This window comes from Enhydra lutris, unplaced genomic scaffold, assembly GCF_002288905.1.
Source record: "Enhydra lutris kenyoni isolate GAN:26980312 unplaced genomic scaffold, ASM228890v2 scaffoldscaffold1, whole genome shotgun sequence".
NCBI classification, from domain to species: Eukaryota; Metazoa; Chordata; class Mammalia; order Carnivora; family Mustelidae; genus Enhydra; species Enhydra lutris.
In genome coordinates this window covers 1,996,965-2,019,451 of record NW_019154085.1, presented here as the reverse complement: position 1 = coordinate 2,019,451, position 22,487 = coordinate 1,996,965, and the positions used below count along the sequence as shown (strand labels likewise).

General features: G+C 42.1%; 1 protein-coding gene across 1 annotated transcript in view; it reads left to right on the top strand.

Annotated features, from left to right (window-relative positions):
• LOC111141519 (collagen type V alpha 2 chain) overlaps positions 1 to 20,417 on the top strand; it is a 137,611-nt gene extending 117,194 nt beyond the window's left edge. The window contains exons 38-54 of the mRNA XM_022494132.1: positions 36 to 89; positions 526 to 633; positions 742 to 795; positions 1,314 to 1,367; positions 2,099 to 2,260; positions 2,907 to 3,014; positions 4,112 to 4,219; positions 5,627 to 5,680; positions 7,290 to 7,397; positions 7,922 to 7,975; positions 10,496 to 10,603; positions 10,993 to 11,046; positions 12,068 to 12,175; positions 14,256 to 14,547; positions 15,278 to 15,465; positions 17,497 to 17,736; positions 18,408 to 20,417. Coding sequence (XP_022349840.1) covers positions 36 to 89; positions 526 to 633; positions 742 to 795; positions 1,314 to 1,367; positions 2,099 to 2,260; positions 2,907 to 3,014; positions 4,112 to 4,219; positions 5,627 to 5,680; positions 7,290 to 7,397; positions 7,922 to 7,975; positions 10,496 to 10,603; positions 10,993 to 11,046; positions 12,068 to 12,175; positions 14,256 to 14,547; positions 15,278 to 15,465; positions 17,497 to 17,736; positions 18,408 to 18,554 — 2,001 coding nt within the window. The 3' untranslated portion in view covers positions 18,555 to 20,417. The remainder of the gene's footprint in view (positions 1 to 35; positions 90 to 525; positions 634 to 741; positions 796 to 1,313; positions 1,368 to 2,098; positions 2,261 to 2,906; positions 3,015 to 4,111; positions 4,220 to 5,626; positions 5,681 to 7,289; positions 7,398 to 7,921; positions 7,976 to 10,495; positions 10,604 to 10,992; positions 11,047 to 12,067; positions 12,176 to 14,255; positions 14,548 to 15,277; positions 15,466 to 17,496; positions 17,737 to 18,407) is intronic.
• The last annotated feature ends 2,070 nt before the right edge of the window (positions 20,418 to 22,487 follow it).

Genomic DNA, 22,487 nt, shown 5'->3' with positions numbered 1-22,487 from the left:
GTGTGAAAGCTATAGTAATCTCTGTTTTCTCATAGGGTTCTCGTGGTGAAAATGGCCCCACTGGGGCTGTTGGTTTTGCTGGACCCCAGGTATGATCTGCAAGTATCTCTAATTCACAATGAACACTCTTCCCGTGATAATAATAAATTTAATTAATTACCATTGTCCTATGTATTGAAGGTATACTAAAGATGCTGGAAAGTTTACAGTTTTCTAGGCAATATTCTCATTTTCAGTACAGTCTTTCACTCTTTCATACATTCTTTCACGACTGGCACTCAAATGGATGAGTTCGCATTATTTCAAATTCTGTACTTATTTGGTATAATAAAAATGTGGTGGGATAACTTTTTTTCTGACTGCCTTTGAAGATCTCATTAGGGCACTTTTTTCTCCTGTGCTTTAATACTGATTACAAAGCACCATTTAACAATATATGGTTAAATGATATGTTGGTAATAATCACTGTCGAATAGCTTGTCTACAAGTGTTATAACCAACTGGTTATCTAAACAATTGATATAGGGTCCCGATGGGCAGCCTGGAGTAAAAGGGGAGCCCGGAGAGCCAGGACAGAAGGGAGACGCCGGCTCTCCTGGGCCACAAGGTCTGGCGGGATCCCCAGGCCCTCATGTAAGTGGAAAGAAAAACACCAAAAACCTGAGTCACGTGCTTAATGTTTAGACTTTCAGCCCATGTTGCTTCCCTATTGTAATCTTTTGTTCATTTCTTTCCATGTAGGGTCCTAATGGTGTTCCTGGACTCAAGGGTGGCCGAGGAACTCAGGGGCCACCTGTAAGTTGGTGTGAAGTTCTGGTCGCAGACACCTAGCGCTTCCTGGCCATTTTAAAGTGAATCTGAAGCTGTAACAACGAATTTTTACTTGCACAAGTAAACTCTTGTGGAAAGGGCACGTAAATGGAGATCTGGGTTGCAATTTGTTTTATGACCTTGGAGACCCAGCTGTCTCCTCCATAACATAAAGGATGCATTCCGTATGGGAGAGGTGAGGGGTAACGGGGAACTGCTCTACAGGGCTCTGATATGCCAAAGATTAATGTGATTCCAGTGAGAGCCTTGGACATACTTGTATGTGCTCAAGGTAAATGGGAAGTAGAAAGGGGAAAGTAGCATCCTTCCTACCAATTAACTCAGATCCATTCTCAGAAACGTAGTATACAAGAAAAAAAATCTACTGTTTACAACAAGGAAGGGAGTCTAAAGCCTCAGCATCCCGGTGGGAAAAAACAGACCCCAGAAAGTACATAGTATCAAGTTATTCTAAAATTGTTCATGTGATACTGTATTTCTAGGGTGCTACTGGGTTTCCTGGTTCTGCTGGCAGAGTTGGACCTCCAGGCCCTCCTGTAAGTCATTTCAGTGACTCAGATCGTGGGTAGGGGAGTAATCACACACACACACACACACACACACACACACACACACACGCGTGCATGCGCACACACAGGAAAATACACACAAACACACATGTACACATGATACAGATACACATACATATTTGAGTTGCTGTTTATTTTTTTATTTAACCCCTTAGTGATTTGTTAGGCCATGTAAATAACCCTGACCCTAGTGATTCACGCCACCGCTATCCCGTGACAGCGAGGTCATCTTTAACTGTCCGGTGTTTCTCGGAGTACCTTATTTACGAGTCCTCTTAGCCCAGCGTTTGACTGTCAGTCCATCTGGGTACTAAGTTCTAACAGTATTGTGTGCTAATAACCGCTCCTTTCAGTTGGGAAGCACCTCCGAGGCTTTGTCTAGTAAATGTCATTCTTTCATTGTAAGATCAGGATGGACAGAAGGAAAGGTCATCTATTCATGGATGGAGCAGAGACCTAAGAAGTTTGAAAATTCGAGTTAATTTCAACACACTTTTAATATTGAGTCAAATGTAATTGTCTGCAAATAATTTAGATTTCTTCTTGGGAAATGAATCTGCAGCTGTGTTTTGTTTAATTTTGTTTAAATCCACTGAATGACTGATTATCTAACAGGAAAAATGGACCCAAGAGGCCATTGCACCTGGTCCTCTAATGTGGCTTTGACTTTGCCCTCCTGGGTTTCTATCTCATACTAGGGAGCTCCAGGACCTGCGGGGCCCTTAGGAGAACCCGGGAAGGAGGGACCTCCAGGTCTTCGTGGGGACCCCGGCTCTCATGGGCGAGTGGGAGATCGAGGACCAGCTGGCCCTCCTGGTGGCCCAGGAGACAAAGGAGACCCGGGAGAAGATGGGCAACCTGTAAGTTTGGCACCTTGGTTTACGGCCACCTCTAATGAGATAGTTACTAACAGATCTCCATCATATTCACTGCCGTGAAGAAACAGTTTATACAGTAACCTGGGAACTTTCATAAATCCTGAGTCCTTATATATTTTAAATTTACAATTCTCTGCTCTAGAAGAAGAAGTAAACGTATAAGTATAAAATACAACAATAATGGGCATGGTGTTCAAAAACTGAACAAGACAACATTCTTTGTTAATACATGTGTTATATAAAGACAGTTTTTCAAAACACATTATTCTATTTGAAATCTAAATGTCTCAAAATACTAATATGTTTAGCTAGATTACTATTTCTTTTCTTTATTTTAAAAATTTCTTTGTCTTTTTAAAAAGGGAAAAAACCTGAGTAGGTACCTCTTTCAGTCTGTCAATGTGCACATGACTCCAGGTTTCTTGAACTCTGTGAGCTGCTTTCCCCTTTAAACAATGTTAGAGGCTCTGTGTTTGACTATAAATTATGACTATAATTTGTCATATGTAGTATGGTTTTATGAAACAGAATTTTTTTCTTGGTCTGAAAAACCTATAAAGCTGTGAACTGGTCTTTGCATATGGTTTTACACTGGAGAATTTCTAACTGTAGTTTATCCTCAAATTAGGGTCCTGATGGCCCCCCGGGTCCAGCTGGAACCACTGGACAAAGAGGGATTGTGGGCATGCCAGGGCAGCGTGGGGAGAGGGGCATGCCTGGCCTGCCCGGCCCAGCGGTGAGTGGCCACGTCGGTCGTGTCTCATCTGATTATGTGCGATATAATTTGTGAAGGGAGAATTTTTTTTCTTAGTAGATTTAAAGTCTTTTTTAGACACAAATTCTGACGATCATAAAAACGTTTGACTTTGAATGCCAAACCCTCTACTTAAGCATCTTGCAAAGTCTGAAAATTCTCTTTATTTAACCCCGGGACCAGAGAAGTAGACAAATAAGGATACGGATTTTGGGTGACTCTAAATCTTCCTTCAAAAATCAAAAATACCCGTGGAACTAGAGAAAGGGGCTAGTCTCCTCTGGGGAGTAGGTCGCCTCTTTTTAAATGCACACACCTCATCCCAGCACCCACGTCTCGCAGTTCAGAGGGCAAGCTTTTGTTCATCATCTAAGGGGAGAAGTCGTTGAGCCACAGTCGTACTGGAGGTGCAGGTGGGCCGAGCTGTAAAGTCGGACCCGGAAAGTGGCCTCCTTCCCCCGAGGGTGCGAAGAACCTGACACTCCCTGGAGGGCAATGAGCATTTGGCTTCCTGTGAGCTTTGAAGACATGAAATTTTGCCGCTCCGAGTCTGCACGCTTGGGGGGGGAGGAAAACTGGCGTTTGTGTTCGGGATGTGGACGGAGCGATGCACTGCGGGGCCCCGGGAGTGGGGGTGTGGGAAGAGACCTGACACCCGCCAGCGGGGGTTGGGAGGGTTTCACGGTGATCAGAAGCGAGCCAAGGACCCAGAAGGAGAATGTCCTCCCGTAACAGTGAGACCCGAGCGTGGCCTCAGGAACGAGACGCGTGCCCGAGGCGGGAGTGAGTGAGGGCTGTGTCCTGACAAGGTGTGGATCCCACTGGGGCAGCAGAACCGACTGCAACGTGCGGGGTTAGATCCCAAATCCGCACCTGAGCAGGTGGCAAAGGACTCTTTTTAGTCCCTTTGATAAGTGGGGATGCATGTGATAAGACGTGAGCCTCTGGACACTGTGCGATCGTGGGGAGTATTATGAAAGGAGGGACTGAGGGGCCACTTGAATAAACACAGCCTCACACGCGCACTGGCTTCTGACACCTCTGTGGACGCGGCTGACATGCTGACACTCTTGTTCCAGGGCACACCCGGGAAGGTTGGACCCACCGGTGCACCGGGGGATAAAGGTCCGCCCGGACCTGTGGGACCCCCCGGCTCCAATGGCCCCGTGGGGGAGCCTGGCCCTGAAGTGAGTGCTCCAGGGACAAGGGACAGTAGCTCTCCTCTTGTGATCTGGGTGTCGTGGGGACAGTGTTTTCATTTAGAAATCAATTATCCTTTGCCCTGGAGTTTCCGAGTGAGGTTCCTGATGCACCTTCCTTCCCGGAGACTTGTCCGCACGACGGCAGGAGGCGGTAAGGTTGGCGTCTTGGTGCTGACTTCATCCGGTCGCAGCCAAGTATGCCAGTTGGTTTAGGTGGTTGCCAAATTGTTTCGAAGGTGGAAGCACACCGTCGTTCCTTCTTACATCACTCTATAATGGCACATTTTTCAAAATCGCCAAGTTTTGTGGTGATAGGTTTAATACAAGGATTAAAGCTTGTGAAAAGAGAAAAGTAGGGAGAGATCATTCTACTTAAATATCACTACGCAGTAGCATTATGCATGTCATGTTCCCAAGTCTCATTTGAGAGGAAATCGATTTTTGAAGAGCGATTTGAGAAGTTATAGGTTGGCATCTCCTCTGTTCAGTGCTTTCATGAGTAAATCACAAGACAGTGTCGTGTTTTCTTGAAACAATATCTTTCAGGACAATTTTTCATCAAATGAAAAATTCTGAAAAATTCTGAAAAAATTCAAAAAGTAATATAAGAAGAGAAGAACATATATTCTAAAAGTTGTTTCATATCTAAACCCAGTTGTTTTATTTTAAAACGTTAAGGATGTTGTTTGCATGAGCTTCAGATATGAAAAGGAGGAAAACCGTTCACTGGTGATACACACAAAACACAAAATTCTAAGAATAAAATTATTGCCTATGTATTTCAAAGGATTTGAGGAATTTTTCCCTCCTGTTTTAAAATGAAAAACAGAAATGAAGAATTTAGATTAAGTGCAGGATGCCTGCTGGGAGTGCCTGAGAGGGGGGTTCCCTGGGGGTGGCTCACCTCCGTCCAGTGCTGCTTCCCCTGGGCCCACCAATGAAGAGGCTGATTAAGCCAACTAAGCATAGATTTAGTATTGTTCCACACAAAAAACTGAAGGACCCAAATTTGTAGCAAATTCCATGATAGTTCTAAGGTTGAGCTTCCATAGTAAATAACTGGACATTCTCAATGCTTGAATATGGAAGACGTGCACAGGACAAGGAAATAACGTTGCACTTTATAGGCACTAATTATAAGTGGAAAATGCAATGTCTTCCATAAAATGTATTAAAATTGGCACCAAAAAAGTAAGAATGTGTTAATAATTTTACAAGCAGTTCCAAGTAATAGAAAAGATGGCAGAACACTTTCTTCTACTAAAATTTCTATAAGTGCTAATTAATACTTTATGGAAGAGAGGTGGAAAACATGCTGTAATTTTTCTGGCAGTTGGCCTGAGTTTTTTTCATTACTCGGTTAACTCATTTCTCAAACATGATTCATTATAGGGTCCAGCTGGTAATGATGGTACTCCAGGACGGGACGGTGCTGTTGGAGAACGGGTAAGGGCAGTTTCACTGATTGGGAAATCTGCAGTAATGTAAATTTGGAATCTTTGTAATACTAAAGATTTCATTGCTCCAGGCAGCCCTGATTTTTCTGACAGTAGCTACTTTTTCTGTAATGTCATAATTTAGACAGATCTTGTCAGTGAAATGAGATTTGAGTACACAGCAAGGTAAGATGGCACTTCTTACTAATTGTAGGAAAGCACATTGCTTTCCTATCTGGTGAAACATGAAGGCTTTGGATGAGGATACAGATGAAGTAATCTAAATTTCAACTGGTTCACAAAAGCATGGAAGCAGAAATAGAGCTGGGCACCATCTCAATTTCTCTACTCTTCTCCTCAAGTGAATGCCCCATGAGAAAATAAACCATGTGGCTTCCTATATGCTGTATATCCCATGATGTGTGTTAAATCTCATGACATATGCGGAATTGAAAATATCCCCAAATTTCTCTGAAGTCCCAGCCCCTTTGGGTCGTCACACAGTTGTCTCAGACTACGTATAGTCCACAGCAGGCGAAAAATCAGTCCCCCAGGCTAACCTCTGTTATGACACAATTACTCATCACTCTGGGAGCTCATCATGTAGCAGAACGGGCTCTAAAGTCAGACATTCACTGGAATCTTGATTCCTTAAGTAACCAGCGGTGCAGCCTTAAACAAATTTTCTGAACCTCAGTTTTAAATACTTTAAACAGGATTAATACTTATTCTGTTGGACGTTTGTGCATTAAGTAACATGTTTAGAGTATCTAGTAAGTACTCAAAGGAAGGGAAAGAAAGAGTTTTGAAGAATCTTAGAGTCAACCCTTCCCATCTACCATAAAGCCAGGGAGTGCAACTTCTCTTCGCACCTGGGTTTTTCCCTCAGTCAGTACACATTGTACAACACAGTAGTCTTCAAAGATTTTGCTGATGTATTCCACGGTATAATTTTTAAAATCAACACTTGGAGCCTTGTCATAGTTGGGTCACCTGGATAAATAAGGATCAGCCTCCTTTTTCCAAATATCGCATTGCTTTATTCTCAAGTGAACTGTGCACTGTGGAAAAGTCCTTAGTGTGGTGCCCAGAGCTGTTCACTCCTTGAGGCATTGCAAGACAATAAGACTCCAGAGGGATATGATGCTTTTTCTTTCATAAAATGGGAGAGAGGTGACTGTTAAGAGGACGCAGGGAAGGATCCTTCAGTCCAGTTCCCTGAGAAAACACACATGGAGCTGAAAATCTAGAAAGTGGTTTCCTTAAAATTTTCCCAGTTTTCACACCCTGGAGAGTGTGTATCCCAAGTGAATAGATGTGCTTGAAGACCGCTGTAAGAAACATGCTAAATTCTGGAGAGACACTGCCATACTCCAGTCATCTTGACTGTGGAAGTCATAGGGTAACAGGGGAGGGGGGACATCTGAAATTGGGGGAAATACTCTTATTCTTTTCAGTTTGACTTATTAATAAGTAAATATAAGTAAAATACAAGTTGAATAATAAAAATCAGGTTTTAAAAAAGTGCATATTTTCTTACCACAAATAACATGAGCCTATAGAATGCCATTGGTTTAGGATAAATACGAAATGAATAATACCATGATTATTCCCATCAGGGTGATCGTGGAGACCCTGGACCTGCGGGTCTGCCAGGCTCCCAGGGTGCCCCTGGAACGCCTGGCCCAGTTGGTGCCCCAGGAGATGCAGGACAAAGAGGAGATCCGGTAAGGAGAGTCAGTTTCGTCCTGACAGTCGCACACATCGCTGTGCTGTATAAGCCCGCGGTCATACGTGCACGCTTGATGAAGAAGTCCAAACAAGGAATGATAAACAGTCAGTTATGACTAAGGCTGTTTTAATGTTAATGGAAAACATTTGATTTCTAGTAGACGTTCAGAAATCCCGATGCTTTGCATGCCATCATCTGAAGATGTTGTGGTTTATGGGAAATGTCGTAAGTGCACATCATGTCAAATCTAAGCTAGTAATGTCTTAGTGTAATCCGCTCGGGGGCCTTCGCTCAGCGAGGTCAGTTAGTAAAACTGACCAACGTAGTGTCACTGGAGTCGTAGTGAGCACGTTCTTACTCTGAAGGACATTAGCTTGGTTTTAGCCAATTAGCTGTAAGAGTATACACATGGATACACATAAACACATGTAAGCATCTGACTTACATATTTTTGATTTCTGTGTTTATATGGAATATGCATATTTTGTATATGCCAATTTTTGTGAAAATTTCTTCTAGGGTTCTCGGGGTCCTATAGGACCACCTGGTCGAACTGGAAAACGTGGCTTACTCGTAAGTTCTCTGTTTTTCTTTAAAAATAAAGATCTTCTCACATAGAATATATATACTCCCAAAGAAGCACACCTTAAGATTCATAAATGAAAATTAGCAAGCTCCTCAAACTGTGGACAAAAATATTAACACCCAGAAGTTTGTATTTGTTTTTATAATTTTAAGATATGTCCTCTGAATCTCACTGTGAGTTCTTTCGATAATCAATGAAGACCTTTGGAGTCACAGGTTTCTCTCAAAATAATAGGAATAATAGTGCCCTTGTTTGACATTTTCTAAAAATTACATAGGAAAATGGGTTTGAAATCTCTTTGTAAACTTGAAAAGAGCTAGTCAAGAATTTTTTATTTTCAGCTAGACTACCCTGCTTATGTCCTGATCCTTTTGCTATTTGCAAATGCTTCCAGGTTTATGATGATTATACAGATGTTTTACCATGAATGAGTCATCTCTGATGGACAGTCTAATGGGCCACGTTCCTTTCACACTCATTATATAAATTAATATCTATATTGATGAAGAAAAATTATAGCCTTAAATTCATGGCCTATTATTAAATCATAATTCTCAGCTTTGATTTGAGCCTGACTGGAGAAGATTTTGTAGTTATATGGCATGTCAAGTGAGCGATTTTCTAACTTGTTACAAAAACAATGTGGTCTATTTTTCAGGACTAAATGAATTTTAGTTAATAATTTAAATAGGTGCTTTCTGGTTTATTTTCAGTTATGAAATTTTAGGACACCCTGAAACAAAAGAACCTCTCTAGCATGAAAACATTCAGGCTGATTTTAGTATTTAAATATGTATTATTATATAAAATATATAAAAGTAATGAAGATCTACTCTTATTTTCATTATAAAAAGATTCCCATACTGTTTGACAATTACGATGTCCAAATAAAAAAAGAGAAAGAACCAAACAAAAACTAATCAAAAAAAATGATTAACCTGAGAGCCAGTCTATTTGATGATATTTTCCATTCTCCAAAGTCAGATTGATAGAGTTTGAATTATCTTTTAGGAAAACTAAATACATCTGGAGCTGTCCCTATAGTAGGTGACCATATGCCTCTTGTCTGTTTATTAGGGACCACTGGATTCTTGGAGCTGCTCTCATTTCCAAAACTTAAAAAAAAAAAAAAGCAGCTCGCCGAGACTGATCAGATTAATCTGATAATTTCTACCTCTTCTCTAGGCTTAGCATCTATCCCACAAGAAGACGCTTACTTACTGCTTTTTTCATTAGTTTCTCAGGATCAGGATTGATGGACTTGGGTACAGATATTGCAGATAGGAGGATAACAAGCATTTCTTGTTTTCTTTAGAGGAGAGTGGCCTAATGATGATATTCCTCTTCCATTTGCCTGAACAAGACTTTGTCAATTTTTTATTGAGATGTAATTGGCATATAACATTATTACAGTGCATAGCACAATTATTTGATGTATGTATATATTGTGACATGATTATCACAATACCACAGTAGGTCTAATTAGCACCCATCATCTCACATACTTGCAATTTTATTTTCTTGTGGTGAGAACTTTTAATATCTACTCTCTTAACAACTTTCAAATATGCCAACTTCCTTAATATACTCCCAGCTGTCACATCCAGTTAGCTTATCTATAGGTGCAAATTCGATAAACATTTCTTTCCTAGAAGTAACGTAAGTAAATAAGAGCTCATGTTTTAGTTTAAAAGAATCTATGTATGGGGCAATGTTTTTACATAATTATATCAGCATAATATTTGGAATACAGTTTTTGGAAAATGTTTCAGGTAGGTTAGATCAAACTTAAAAAGACATCATTTTATTATGAATACAGGGTAAGCATTTAAAAAAAACTGAATCTTTAGGAAAAGCATTATTGTATATCTTCTGTTTTTAGTGGTCACCGTCATTCCTTGAGGAAAATAGACAAACACTTCTAGGTCTAAGTCTGTTTAGATAACTATGTTAGTTTGTACAGTTGTTCCCCCTTATCCGCCGTTTCACTGTGCGGGGTTTGGTAGCCCGTGGCTGAGCACAGTCAGGAAGCAAATGATCCTCCTTCTGACACATCATCGGGAGGTTGGTCGTAGCCTCACACCACCCCACAGTGCCCACGTCACTCACCTCACTCCATCTCGTCACGTAGGCATTTTATCTTCTCACGTCATCATAAGAAAAGCCGTGAGTACGGTACAGTAAGATGTTTTGAGAGAGAGAGACCACATTTGCATAACTTTTATCGTAGTATATTGTTGTAAATGCCCTATTTTGTTATTTGTTATTGTTAATCTCTTAATTTGTACCTAATTTATAAATTTAACTTTATCATAGGTATGTATGCACAGGAAAAATCATAGTGTGTCGTGTTCGGGCATCCACTGTGGGTCACAGAACATACCCCCACGGATAAGGGGGGACTGCTGTACAGTACTCAAAAGTATAGTAAATAGAATTGTAAAAGTTAAAATTGCGGTAAACTGTAGTCTCACCAAGCAATATCTATGCTGCGACCCTATTTCTAGGGACCCCAAGGACCTCGAGGTGACAAAGGTGATCATGGAGACCGAGGTGACCGAGGTCAAAAGGGTCACAGGGGCTTCACTGGTCTTCAAGGTCTTCCTGGACCTCCTGTAAGTTATTCCTTTAAGTAGTGTTTGCCTTCCGTGTGAAAATACACAAGTAGCTTGACACGAATATTTATTTGTCTGTAAAATGGTTGGACTTTTTGTATCTCAGTTTCATTTGAAAGTGTATCTTGAATATTTAATTACCCAGTTACCCATTATAATCTGCCATATATCAGCTATAATTTTGTAGGAAGGAAATAAAGCAAAAGGATATACATGCCAATACTCTCTAGTTTAGTATTGGTCAACTCATGTAGACACAGGAGAGGCTGATGACTTCAAGAAATTACTTTATGCTGCTAAAGTCAACGACAGCCCATTTTTAAAAGCTGAGAATGACAAAATGTAGGTGTAAATATTTTGGTGACATTTTTCACTTTTTTCCTACTTAGGGCCCAAATGGTGAACAAGGCAGTGCTGGTATTCCTGGACCATTTGGCCCACGAGTAAGTAACAAAACCTGTTAAGTTGCGGATATAAATGATATTGCTTTGGTGACATAATGTTAGGGCTCGAGTATCATATTTATGGCATTGAAGCTGAAGTCAGCCCCGGTTCCCTGAAGCTCGTAGCAAATATATGAGACAAACCATTCAGCGACGACTTTTAAGTAAAAATATTCCTAAATATGACCTACTGCTTCATGGGCCTACATTAAAATCTTTTACCTGCTATGTATATACTGATCTGTTGCTTCATTTTCTAGTCTGTGTTTATTGAATTTCACTGAATTCTTTGAGAAGATACAGTAGGATTTACTGTATGGAATGAGATGGAAATGAGATGGAAATAGATTTTGAAGCTGGATATTTTTTTTTCCCTTTAAGTAATTGAGATACTTTCTCAGAAGTCGTTTGCATAAGGCTAATTCAGAAGCAAATCATAAAATGAAACCAGTATTTGAGGCTTTTGAAAATTCTACTTTGGTATCAATTTTTCCTCCAATAGGTCATTAATGTCCTACAACAATTGACACACGTAATTACTTAGGACAATCATTGGGAAAAATGTCTGCTCTGTCTAAATACAGGGTAACAAATCATGCATAACGTTGAGAGGAGTAGTTTTAACATAACTGGGATGTGACGAGATCCTGGGGAATAAGCACATGAATTTAGCTTATTTAATCAGTCATACCTCTGCCATTTTCTTAGTCCTAATTAATTAAATTTCTGATTAACTCTACAATATATGAGACTTGATGAAACAGCCTTCGTCCCATAAAAGTAGATGACCGGTCCAGTAAGGTTGTGGCTGGTGCTGGTCTTTCACCACACATGGATGATGGAGAATCCACATGTGATCCAACAGTGAACACTAAGGAGCCGGAGCGCCATTGACTGGTTAGCAGGACAATGAATGAGAAACCACTGTGACAGCTCCTGGAGGAAAGGAGGCCTTTGATTAGATGATCATTGTAAAAAGTTTTCTTCCTAGAATCTAAAATGCGGTCCTTGTTTCTGGCAGGGTCCTCCAGGTCCAGTTGGCCCCTCAGGTAAAGAAGGAAACCCTGGACCACTTGGGCCTATCGGGCCTCCTGGTGTGCGGGGCAGTGTCGGAGAAGCAGGACCAGAGGTAATCACGGGGGTTTCATGCAGGTTATGCTGTTGGTTCCCAAAGCGTGGACTCTGTCCGAGGAACATCCGTGCAGCATGGTGGACAAGAGATCGAAAAGACTCTGGAAACAAACGCAGATGTCACACAAGAGCTTGCCTATATAAGTAGCCACTGCAAGTATTTTAATACAGATGATTCAGAGCACAGTAAATTAGAGTCCAAGCTACAGAAGCCCTGACTTCATGTAAGACCAGTGAGGGAAAGCAGCAGGTAACGCTTGTATTTATAATTAAAGTTATGAAAACGTCACTTTGCTTTAAATGGCAATATACTAAACGTGAGGTTGATGAGTGTAGTCATTCAGGAAAATGCTAGAAAGGGAAAACAATGAAGTTATTTTTCTCTATTGGAAATGACATTCAGAGAGGATTTAAATTAAAACTTCTTATGAAAAATTCCGAGTATCAACGTGGGACACATCAGGAATTTGGAACGCACCCTCCCATTTCTGCCGTGCACACGTGTGCGTGTGCGTCTGTGAGTCTGGGCGCCCCTCTGTGCTGTTTCTTCCTGTTGGTCTTGTTTACCTTTCCTTCCTCATTGTCTCTTTTCTTACTGATATGACCATTAAGCCAAATATTTATTATTTATTATGTGGGTGGAATAGCCTTGTTTTCCCCATGGTCAAGGGGAATATTTCCTACACATTTCCCTGGGAACAGTTAACAGCTGCGGACTTGGAACAACTGGGACTCACATGGCTCTTGACCACCTTTGTTCTGTGGTTCAGCGGTCCTTGATAGAAAGAAAAAAAAAAAAACCAAAAAAACCCTCTTCCCCGATTAGCATAAAGGGATGCATAGAATCACGATATGACCTTAAAGGAAAAAACCCACCAGATTGACCAGACTGTTGAGGTCGAGGCCAGGTTGGCAGTGAAGGTCGAAGCACCGTGTTCAGGGCCACTTAACGTGGTGCAGCGGGCAGAGAGCTCCAGCCCTCCGACGGCCAGGACCGTGCTCCCCGCGTGCAGCGGGCACTACAGAGCTCGACAGACCGTCCACCGGCCCCTCAAGCTGCCGGCTCTTCCCTGGGAAGGGACTGATCCCAAGGATCCACTGCCTGCTGAGTCCCGGCCACTTTCTGTGCTTATCTCCCTGCTACTGCAATAGTCCTTGTATGGCGGGGCAGAGAGCTGTTTGTTTTGTTAATAAAAAGGCTGAAGAGAACTTTTATCAGTTTTGCTTAGTACAGAGAAATTCGATCTACGCACTAGTTAATGCACGTAAGAAGCCTTCCTGTACTTCCTTCCTTATGTGGAAGTAGGGGAAAATTCTTTTCGGGGCTGTTTCTTTCTTTCTTTTTTTTTTTTTTTTTAAATTGTTTTCGGGAATGTTTCTTGTGGGCACTTCCTTGACACGATGTGAGGCCTTAAGAACCAGCACCCGCGACTCGCTGCGTCTCCTCTTCCAGCTTCGGCCCATAAATCCTTTTGAAATAGTTCAGTGTGCCTTGCCCCCAAACAGTTCGGAAATGCATGTCTGCCTCCACACACTCTCAACAGAAACATCGCGCACCTGCAAGGTGACGTTGGGCAAACATTCTGCGCTTTGGTTTGTGTCGGTCTCAGACGCCGGCTTGCGGACTTGTTGCCTGATAGAAGTTATGCGTCATTTCTCGTGTCGGGAAGTTACTGAAGCAGGCCAGAGCCACGTCGTTTAAAAAAGTCATGAGGTCAGGGACACCTGGGTGGCTCAGTGGTTTAAGCGTCTGTCTTCAGCTCAGGTCCTGATCTCAGGGTCCTGGGATCAAGCCCCATGAAAGGCTCACCACTCAACAGGGAGTCTGCTTGTCCCTCTCCCGCTAGAGACCCCTCTCCCCCACTCATACTCACCTGTGCGCTTTCTCTCTCTCTCAAATAAATAAATAACTCTTAGGAAAAAAAGTCATGAGGTCACAGATCTGTCAGTACCATCAAATGGGGGTATCACACTGTAACCCCCCACATACTGAGTTCCATCAATGCCTTTGTGTTCAGTTGAAAATAAAAAATAAAAAATAAATACATTAACTGCATTTCTAATTTTTTAAAAATTAGGGTCCTCCTGGTGAGCCTGGTCCACCTGGTCCCCCCGGGCCTCCTGGTCACCTTACAGCTGCTCTTGGAGATATCATGGGTCACTACGATGAGAGCATGCCGGACCCCCTTCCAGAGTTTACTGAGGATCAGGCGGCTCCAGACGACAAAAACAAAACAGACCCGGGAGTCCATGCCACCCTGAAGTCACTCAGTAGTCAGATTGAAACCATGCGCAGTCCTGATGGCTCTAAAAAGCATCCAGCCCGGACGTGTGAAGACTTAAAGCTTTGCCATTCTGCAAAGCAGAGCGGTGAGTGGACACCCTGCCCATTTCAGTAAAATCCGTTGTTCCAGATCGTGTTCTCAACTGCACCCCTAAATATTTTCTGGACTTTCTAGTTAAGGGACAGGCACAAGAAGTGAAAGTGGCAGACATGTCGCAGAATTTATACCTTAGTGGTGAGGACAGTCAATGACGTGAAAAATCACAGGATGAGACGATGAGGGTGACAGAAGAGGACAGACTATTAATGACGCCATCTCATGTGGCTCCAGAGATAACTCAAGGCATTCTAGTTGTAGTTGAACTCATTTACTGACTTCATTCATAGTTTTGACAATACGCTATTTTATTAGATTCCAGTCATATTTTGCTTTAAAATACTGGCTTTCTAAATTTAATGAGAACACACCCTTTTTGGCAAAGACCCTTAATTGTCGAGGATTTTCTCCTTCTGGTACAGTTTTCCCAGCTCTCAGATGGGAATACTGATGTTTCCTTCCCGTGTGTGTATTGAGCCTTTCGCACATGGTGTAGCTAAGTGCCCTAGCACAGTGCCTGGCAGGAGGGAGTGTGCAAACGCGGAACAGTGACTTTTTCCTCAGCTGCAGGGTCTTTCCCGAGCTAGGTACTCTCTCTTAAGAGAGATTGAGTTCATCAGTGAGTTCCTCTCTTCAAACCCTCTGTTCATTCTTTTAGAGACTCATAATCACGTTTGAAATTCTCTTGACTTAGTGTGTATTTTTATTTTGGGAACTAGGGGAGTACTGGATTGATCCTAACCAGGGATCCGTTGAAGATGCCATCAGAGTTCACTGCAACATGGACACGGGGGAGACATGCATCTCGGCGAACCCGTCCAGCGTGCCGCGCAAGACCTGGTGGGCCAGCAAGTCGTCCGACCACAAGCCTGTTTGGTATGGTCTTGACATGAACAGAGGATCTCAGGTAATTTAATACGCTTTCTGAAAATTACATTCTTTGCCTTTCATTATTAATTGTATTTTATTATTGATTTAGGACTATGCTATTATTTTTGGCCAGGTTTATTATTACATAAATAAACTTCACTATGAATTATATGAACATAAATTTTGAATGATAATTTCCCCAGTGATGGAATGTGGAAAAGTCATTGTTTTTACTATTAGTTCCTTTAACGCACGTGACACTGTGCGGTACACTGAAAAGAACCTCGCCGTAGCTGCAAGACGTGGATTGCATTTAGCATCAGGAGACCTTGGTGACCAACACCTGGATCTCTTGCCGACTTTGTGACCTCAGGGAGTCACTTAACCTTTTGAAACGTCGTTTTGCCATTTTGAAGTGAAAGTGATGGGGCGCCTGGTGGCTCAGTTGGTAGAGCCTCTGACTCGGTTTCGGCTCAGGTCGTGATCTCAGGGTCCTGGATCGTCCTGGATCATCCTGGGTTGAGCCATGTGTTGGGCTCCACGCTCGGCAGGGGGTCTGCTTGAGGCGCCCTCTCTCCCTCTTCCTCTGCCCTTCCCCCGCTCATGCATGCTCTCTCTCAAATAAATAAATATATCTTTGAAAAAAACGTAAAAAATAAAGTGAAAGTGATAATATCTATCTCACAGTCTCTGTGTGAGTATAAGGAGCTTAATATACTATCTAGTACCTGATAAGGTACAAATAAATATTATATGATTACCATAATAGTACTTTTAATAATTAAATCACTATGTAATCTCTGCAGTATTATTTCAACTCAGGACATTTTTGTGATTACAGTTGATCCTTGAGCAACACAGGGGTTAGGGAGAATCCTCAGTCAAAGGTCTGTGTGGTCGGAAATCCACACACAACTTTGACTCCCCTGAAACTTAACTACCAACAGCTACAGTTGACTATAAGCTTCATCCATAACATAAACAAGACGACTAACACATATTTTGCATGATGTAGTACATACTATATTCTTACAAAAAAGTAAGCTAGAGAAAAGAAAATGCGTTAAGAAAATCATGAGAAAATACATTTCAGTACTGTATACTGTTTATACTGGAAAATTCTGGGTATAAGTGGTTGCAGGCAGTTCAAACCCATGTTCTTCAAGGGTCGACTGCCTATGAATTCTTTTAGTATTTTTAAGTCTCTGTCTCCTTCTATTTCTTTCATGGTCCTGTATTTAGGTTCTCAACCAGCCTTGCCATTTCCTCTTATAATACGAATACTTCATTGCAGATCTCTTGACGGCAGCCTCACTCTGCAGTTTTCCTCTCTCCTCTGCTTCTGATCTTTCCAGAGCTCATGCTCACAGAGACATAATGAGACAGTGTGGATGTGTAGAGGGTATTCCGGAATCCACTTTGAGTAAATTAATGAGTAGGAAATTTTAAAATTTAAATATACCCAGTTGAAATGTAACTTTGTTAATATAATATGTAAAAGGCTTAAATTGGAGCATTGAAAATACAATTCAAAACAGAAGATAAGTAGAAAAGAGCCTATAGGAAAATATTTTTGATTATCTGTTTTTGTCAGCAAATGGACAGTTTGTAATTCGTATTTCCTTAAGTATGGAACAGTGGGTCTTAAAAGATTTTTAAGCCAGTAATTGAGTCCCAATTCTTACTATAATTAGCAATAAAAACAGAGTTATTTTTGACACACAGTTAAGTCAGTGCACAAGTGTAACTTCTAAAAAGCAATATCCAGATATTTTTAAACAAATAGAGAAGCAGATTTCAAAAAATACTTAGATTTTCTCTGATGAGTTATAATTATCATTGGTTTCATCACCTTTTGTTTGGGGTAGGAAGGACAGAGGTTCTTGTGAATATTCGCAGAAGTTTCAAAATATTTTTATATGCAGGTAAAGTATGTTGTTATATGAAAGAACAAAAGTAATATTCCTCCAAACTGATGTCTGAGATCAACACACACACACACACACACATATAGGGCACCATGAAACGCTTCAGTGTTTTATATAACAAAGACTCTTTGTTTCTCCAGTTTGTTTACGGAGATCATCAGTCACCTAACGCAGCCATTACGCAGATGACCTTCCTGCGCCTTCTATCAAAAGAAGCCTCCCAGAATATCACTTACATCTGTAAAAACAGTGTAGGATACATGGATGATCAAGCCAAGAACCTCAAGAAAGCTGTGGTTCTCAAAGGGTCAAATGACTTGGAAATCAAAGCAGAGGGCAACGTTAGATTCAGATATATCGTTCTTCACGACACTTGCTCTGTAAGTACTTTTGACCTATATTGATCTGGTAGAAGAAGAAATTTATTTTGACAAAAATACTGTCATGGCAGAAGTGGGGGCAATCTTACCCCCACTTTGTTTATACTTGTTCTTTAAGGTAAACATGAATGTGGGTTAGTCCACGAAGCACAGAAGTTTTAATGCAAAATAATGAACAAAGGATTGGGTCCTTGGGATTCAGCCCAGCTCTTCTGCAAACCCTCTGTGGTTCTTCTGCAAGTCACTTTATTTAATCTCAGTTTCAGGCTTAAAATTCCTTGACTCTAAAATGTATAATCAATATGAGATACCCCTTACATTTTTTTGCTGATTTGTACGTCTCCTCACTTGTATATATAAATTTTAAAAGGGAAAATATTTAATGATGAATTATAGTGTCATTTGTGAAAACCAAAAAGGCTTTCATAATTTATGTCAGTGACCATTTGGGAAGCTGTCAAAGAACAAAAGGTATTTCCTCAATTTAAGTCATGAAGGAAATGCCTGCCAGCCATGCCAGGACCTATCCTGATGTTAGCAGTGCTCTTAATCCTAAGTAGTGCTCTAAGACTCATTGCTTTCACATTATAAAATTTGGCTTGGAAGTTTATGTCTAACATCTTTGGAATAACTTGTCTATACCACTAACCCGTTGCACCATTTAATTCCAGAAACGAAATGGCAACGTGGGCAAGACCGTCTTTGAATACAGAACACAGAACGTGGCGCGCTTACCCATCATAGATCTTGCCCCTGTGGATGTTGGCAGCACAGACCAAGAATTTGGCATCGAAATTGGGCCAGTCTGTTTTGTGTAAAGCGAGCCAAGATGCACTGACGATGAGCACCACCCCCGCCATGCGAGACCGCCCGCTCACAGGGATTTGACTGTTGGAAGCTGATCCTGAAACTCTTGAAGTAATGGCTGGTCCCGCATCAGCACTGCACATGCGGTCTTAAGTGCCTGGTCTCCTTATCCTTCAGAATATTTATTTTACTTACAATCCTCAAGTTTTAATTGATTTAAAGTATTTTTCAATACAGCAGTTTAGGTTTAAGACGGGCAATGACAACGAACACCTTTTAAAAAAGTAAATGATTAAATAAAGGAATCTCCATTTTCTTCAATTTATTTCAATGTAATGACAAAGTTGCTTAGTATTTATGAGGAAATTCTTCTTCCTGGCAGGTAGCTTAAAGAGTGGGGTATGTAAAACCACACAACATGTTTATTTCACTTGGCTGTAGTTTGAAAAATAGTAGTGGAGCCCTTCTGTGACCTCTTATTCCCAGATTATCAATTAAAAATGAAGTCAACATGTTTATCCTTGGGATTGAAACCCACATGCATGTCTTGATATTGTTCAATTACCATAAAGACTCTTTGAAGAGAACTTTGAAAAAAAATCCGTTTCTCACTATCTTAAATGAAATTTTTTAATAATATATATTCAGTGGAGAAACAAAGTGATCTTAAATTTTTATGAAGTGTGGTAAGTTCAGGCTTTTTTGTCATTCAAATTTAAAGATACCTTTCCCTCTTGACTCAATCTGTCAGCATAGATAGAAGTTACGTGAGTACACCATTGAACACATTTGCACTTTCTTGTTTAAGAAGACATTGAATGCAAAGTAATTTACACATACAACTTTGTAAACATATGTCCAGGACCCAAAGTTGAGAGTCTTCCACGTGTACCGTCTCGGCATCCTGAAGCCTATAATGAAGAAAAAGATTTAGAAATTCAAGTTGCGGAGCTGACTCTAATCAAACGTGATGATTGGAATTAGAACATTCGGCCTTTGAACTCTCATAGGAAAAGTGACCCAACATTTCTTAGCATGAGCTACCTCATCTCTAGAAGCTGGGATGGACTCACTGTTCTTGTTTATATTTTAGATACTAAAAGGTGCTATGCTTCGGTTATTATTCCAAGACTGGAGATAGGCAGGGCTAAAATGTATTACTATTTTCTTCTAATGATGGTGCTAAAATTCCTTCTATAAATTTCTTTTAAAATAAAGATGGTTTCATCAATACCATTTGTGAAAAAAATAATTGTTAGACTGCCCATTTCTGAAAGAAGGAGCATTGTTCCAGTGCCTCTCCGTTGTTCATCTGTCATACTGTATCCAGAATGTTTTGTGATACGCGCATGTTTCTTAGACCAGAACATGTAGGTCCCCTTGTGTCTCAAGTTTTTTTTTTTCTTTCCCCTTAATTGCATTTATTGGCTCCGTTTTTATTTTTTCTTTAAAAATAAACATCTGGGACCATCCCAAAGGCCAAGCCATGCACGCAACTTTAGTCATGTATCTCTGCAAAGCATCAAATTAAATGCACGCTTTTGTCATGTCAATGGTTTTCGTTTTGTGACATTCCTTTGAACATATGAGATCCATTTTACTTCCAATGGTGAAAAGTAAAGTGTTGTAGTATCCTTTTTTGCCATTTATTTGAAGGACAAAATGAGTACCTTCCAATGTGTATCTATATAATGGCTCAGAAACAAAAATCAATTGTCAACATCACCCACAAAGGCAACACAATACTAATTATCATTGTCTATGCCCTTAAAAATCTCAAGGCAGTATTGCTGATAACAAGAGAAAAGCAACTAATTTTTCATGGTTGAACAAACTGTGATAAAATATATGTTCCAAAGTATATCACATATGAATTTAGCCTAAATGATTTCAGAGTTTTATTTTCAACATTTATTTCACAATTGTTTTTTCCCAAATTGGTTATTATTTGAGCTCTACATCTTCCAATTGAATATTTATGAACCTAAAGACATTTGTGAATTATGTTTGCATTAAAACTTCCTTCAAGTCTGACCTATACAGATCATACAAGTTCAGATAAATGAACCAGAAATATGTGGTGAATCTGTTAAGTCAAAAACACTAATAATCTCTAGCTATAGAAATACCAGCCCCTATTTGGAGCTCAGGAATGAGAAGCTGAACCAGACGATTCCAAAGGCCCTCAAACTGCTCACCAGAGATCTATAGGTCCCATTAGGTTCGTGGAGTTCTTTGCCCTCCTGGCTAACTGACATCTCAAACTCTACATGATCCGAAGTGAAGTCATCTACATCTGGGGAGGATGGAGACAGTCATTGATTATTAATTTATTAAAATACAAATGAAAACCCCCAAAATTAACAGGAGTTAAGAAAAAGAAGAAAAAAAAGCTAAGAAAGCATAAAGAATGCTGAAAAAGAATCCCAAACTCAGAACATAAAATTTGGCAAATTATGGCCAAGTTGAATGTCATTTATTCCAAATTGAAAAGAGTCATAGACAACATCCCTTCTCAACAGAATCGTGTTGTAGGGCTGAAAACAAGTGCAAAACTTTCTGGGGGGAAGAAGAAGTACGCGGAGTCCTCATCCTCCTGTGAACAAAGAGCATCTTAAGATAACTGGTTTTTTTTTTTTTAGAAATTACGAAGATTTCAGGAGAGACTAAGAATAATCTTTTTCTTTTCTGTTTTTTTCTTTAATTTTGTTTCAATTCAATTAATTAATTAACGTGTAGTGTATCATTAATCTCCTAAAAGCTCATTGGGGGCCAAGTTCCAACCGTGGTTAACCACGGCCGTGACCCCGTATGACCCCGAGAGGCACGTGCGTCCGCGGGTTTGAGATCGGAACGGCTCGCGCAGCAGCAGCTTCTTTGTCCCCTTCTCGACGCGTCATTTTATGCGAACTTGAGTGCCAGCCGCCCCCAGGGGTCCGTCTCCTCCTGTCACCCTCACCTCCGCGCTCTGTCGCCGCCTGGCCTTGTCCCTGCGCGCGGTCGTCCTGTCCCGGCCCCAAACCGTGCAGCACAGCGCGTCTGTCCCCGGAGCCGGAGCTGGGGAGATGCTCGCATAGACGCTCGCCTCGTGTGTGTCGGGGCCGGAGCGGTCCCGCGTCCGCACCTCCGCAGCGGCCTCGGCGTCCGTCCATCCGTCCGTCCGTCCGTCGGTCCGTCGAGCCGGAGACCAGGCGTCGGTCTCGACACCCCCCCCTCCGGCAGAATTCCCGCGTCGCTGCGTATTTCGGTTTCGTCCTGTGAAAACCCGAGACACCGAGTTTAACGCAGGGTCGGGCCGCCCCGCGCGGGGACGTCCCGCAGCCCCGGTCGCCGCACGCGCTGGGTCCCGCCGCGGACAGAACTGGAGTCGCGGCCCGACAGGGGGGGTTTCCCGGGGACCAGCCGTGGCCCCGCCGGGGAGCGCGTGACGGGACGGTCCCCCCAGCCTCCTCCGTCACCGCGGCCTCGTGCTCCGGCCGCGCTGACCGTCGTCCTCGGCCCGGGTCGCGTCGCCTCTGCGGCGCCCGAAGACACTGGTTCCTCCGGTGACCGAACCGGCGCTTCTGCTGCCGGCACAGTAGGGAGCCCGGCCAGTGTCCGTCCGTGTCCCGGTCGCGGACCCGCGCGGTCGTCACGTCCGTCCTGGGCCCGTCCACGGACCCGCGCCGGGCTTCGGGCGACCGTCCCCGCCCTTCCTGAGAGCGACAGGGGCCGAGCGGGGTCCGGGTCCGTGCGCCGCCGCCCTCGTCGCCGGCCGCTCCGCCCAGCACGCGCACGCGCACACACACACACAGACACACACTTGCGCGCACGCATGCACACCCACACACACACTCACGTGCACACACTCACGCACACACACGTACACCCACGCGCGCACATACAGACACTCGCGCACACACTCACCCACCCACACACTCACGTGTGCACACTCACACACGCGC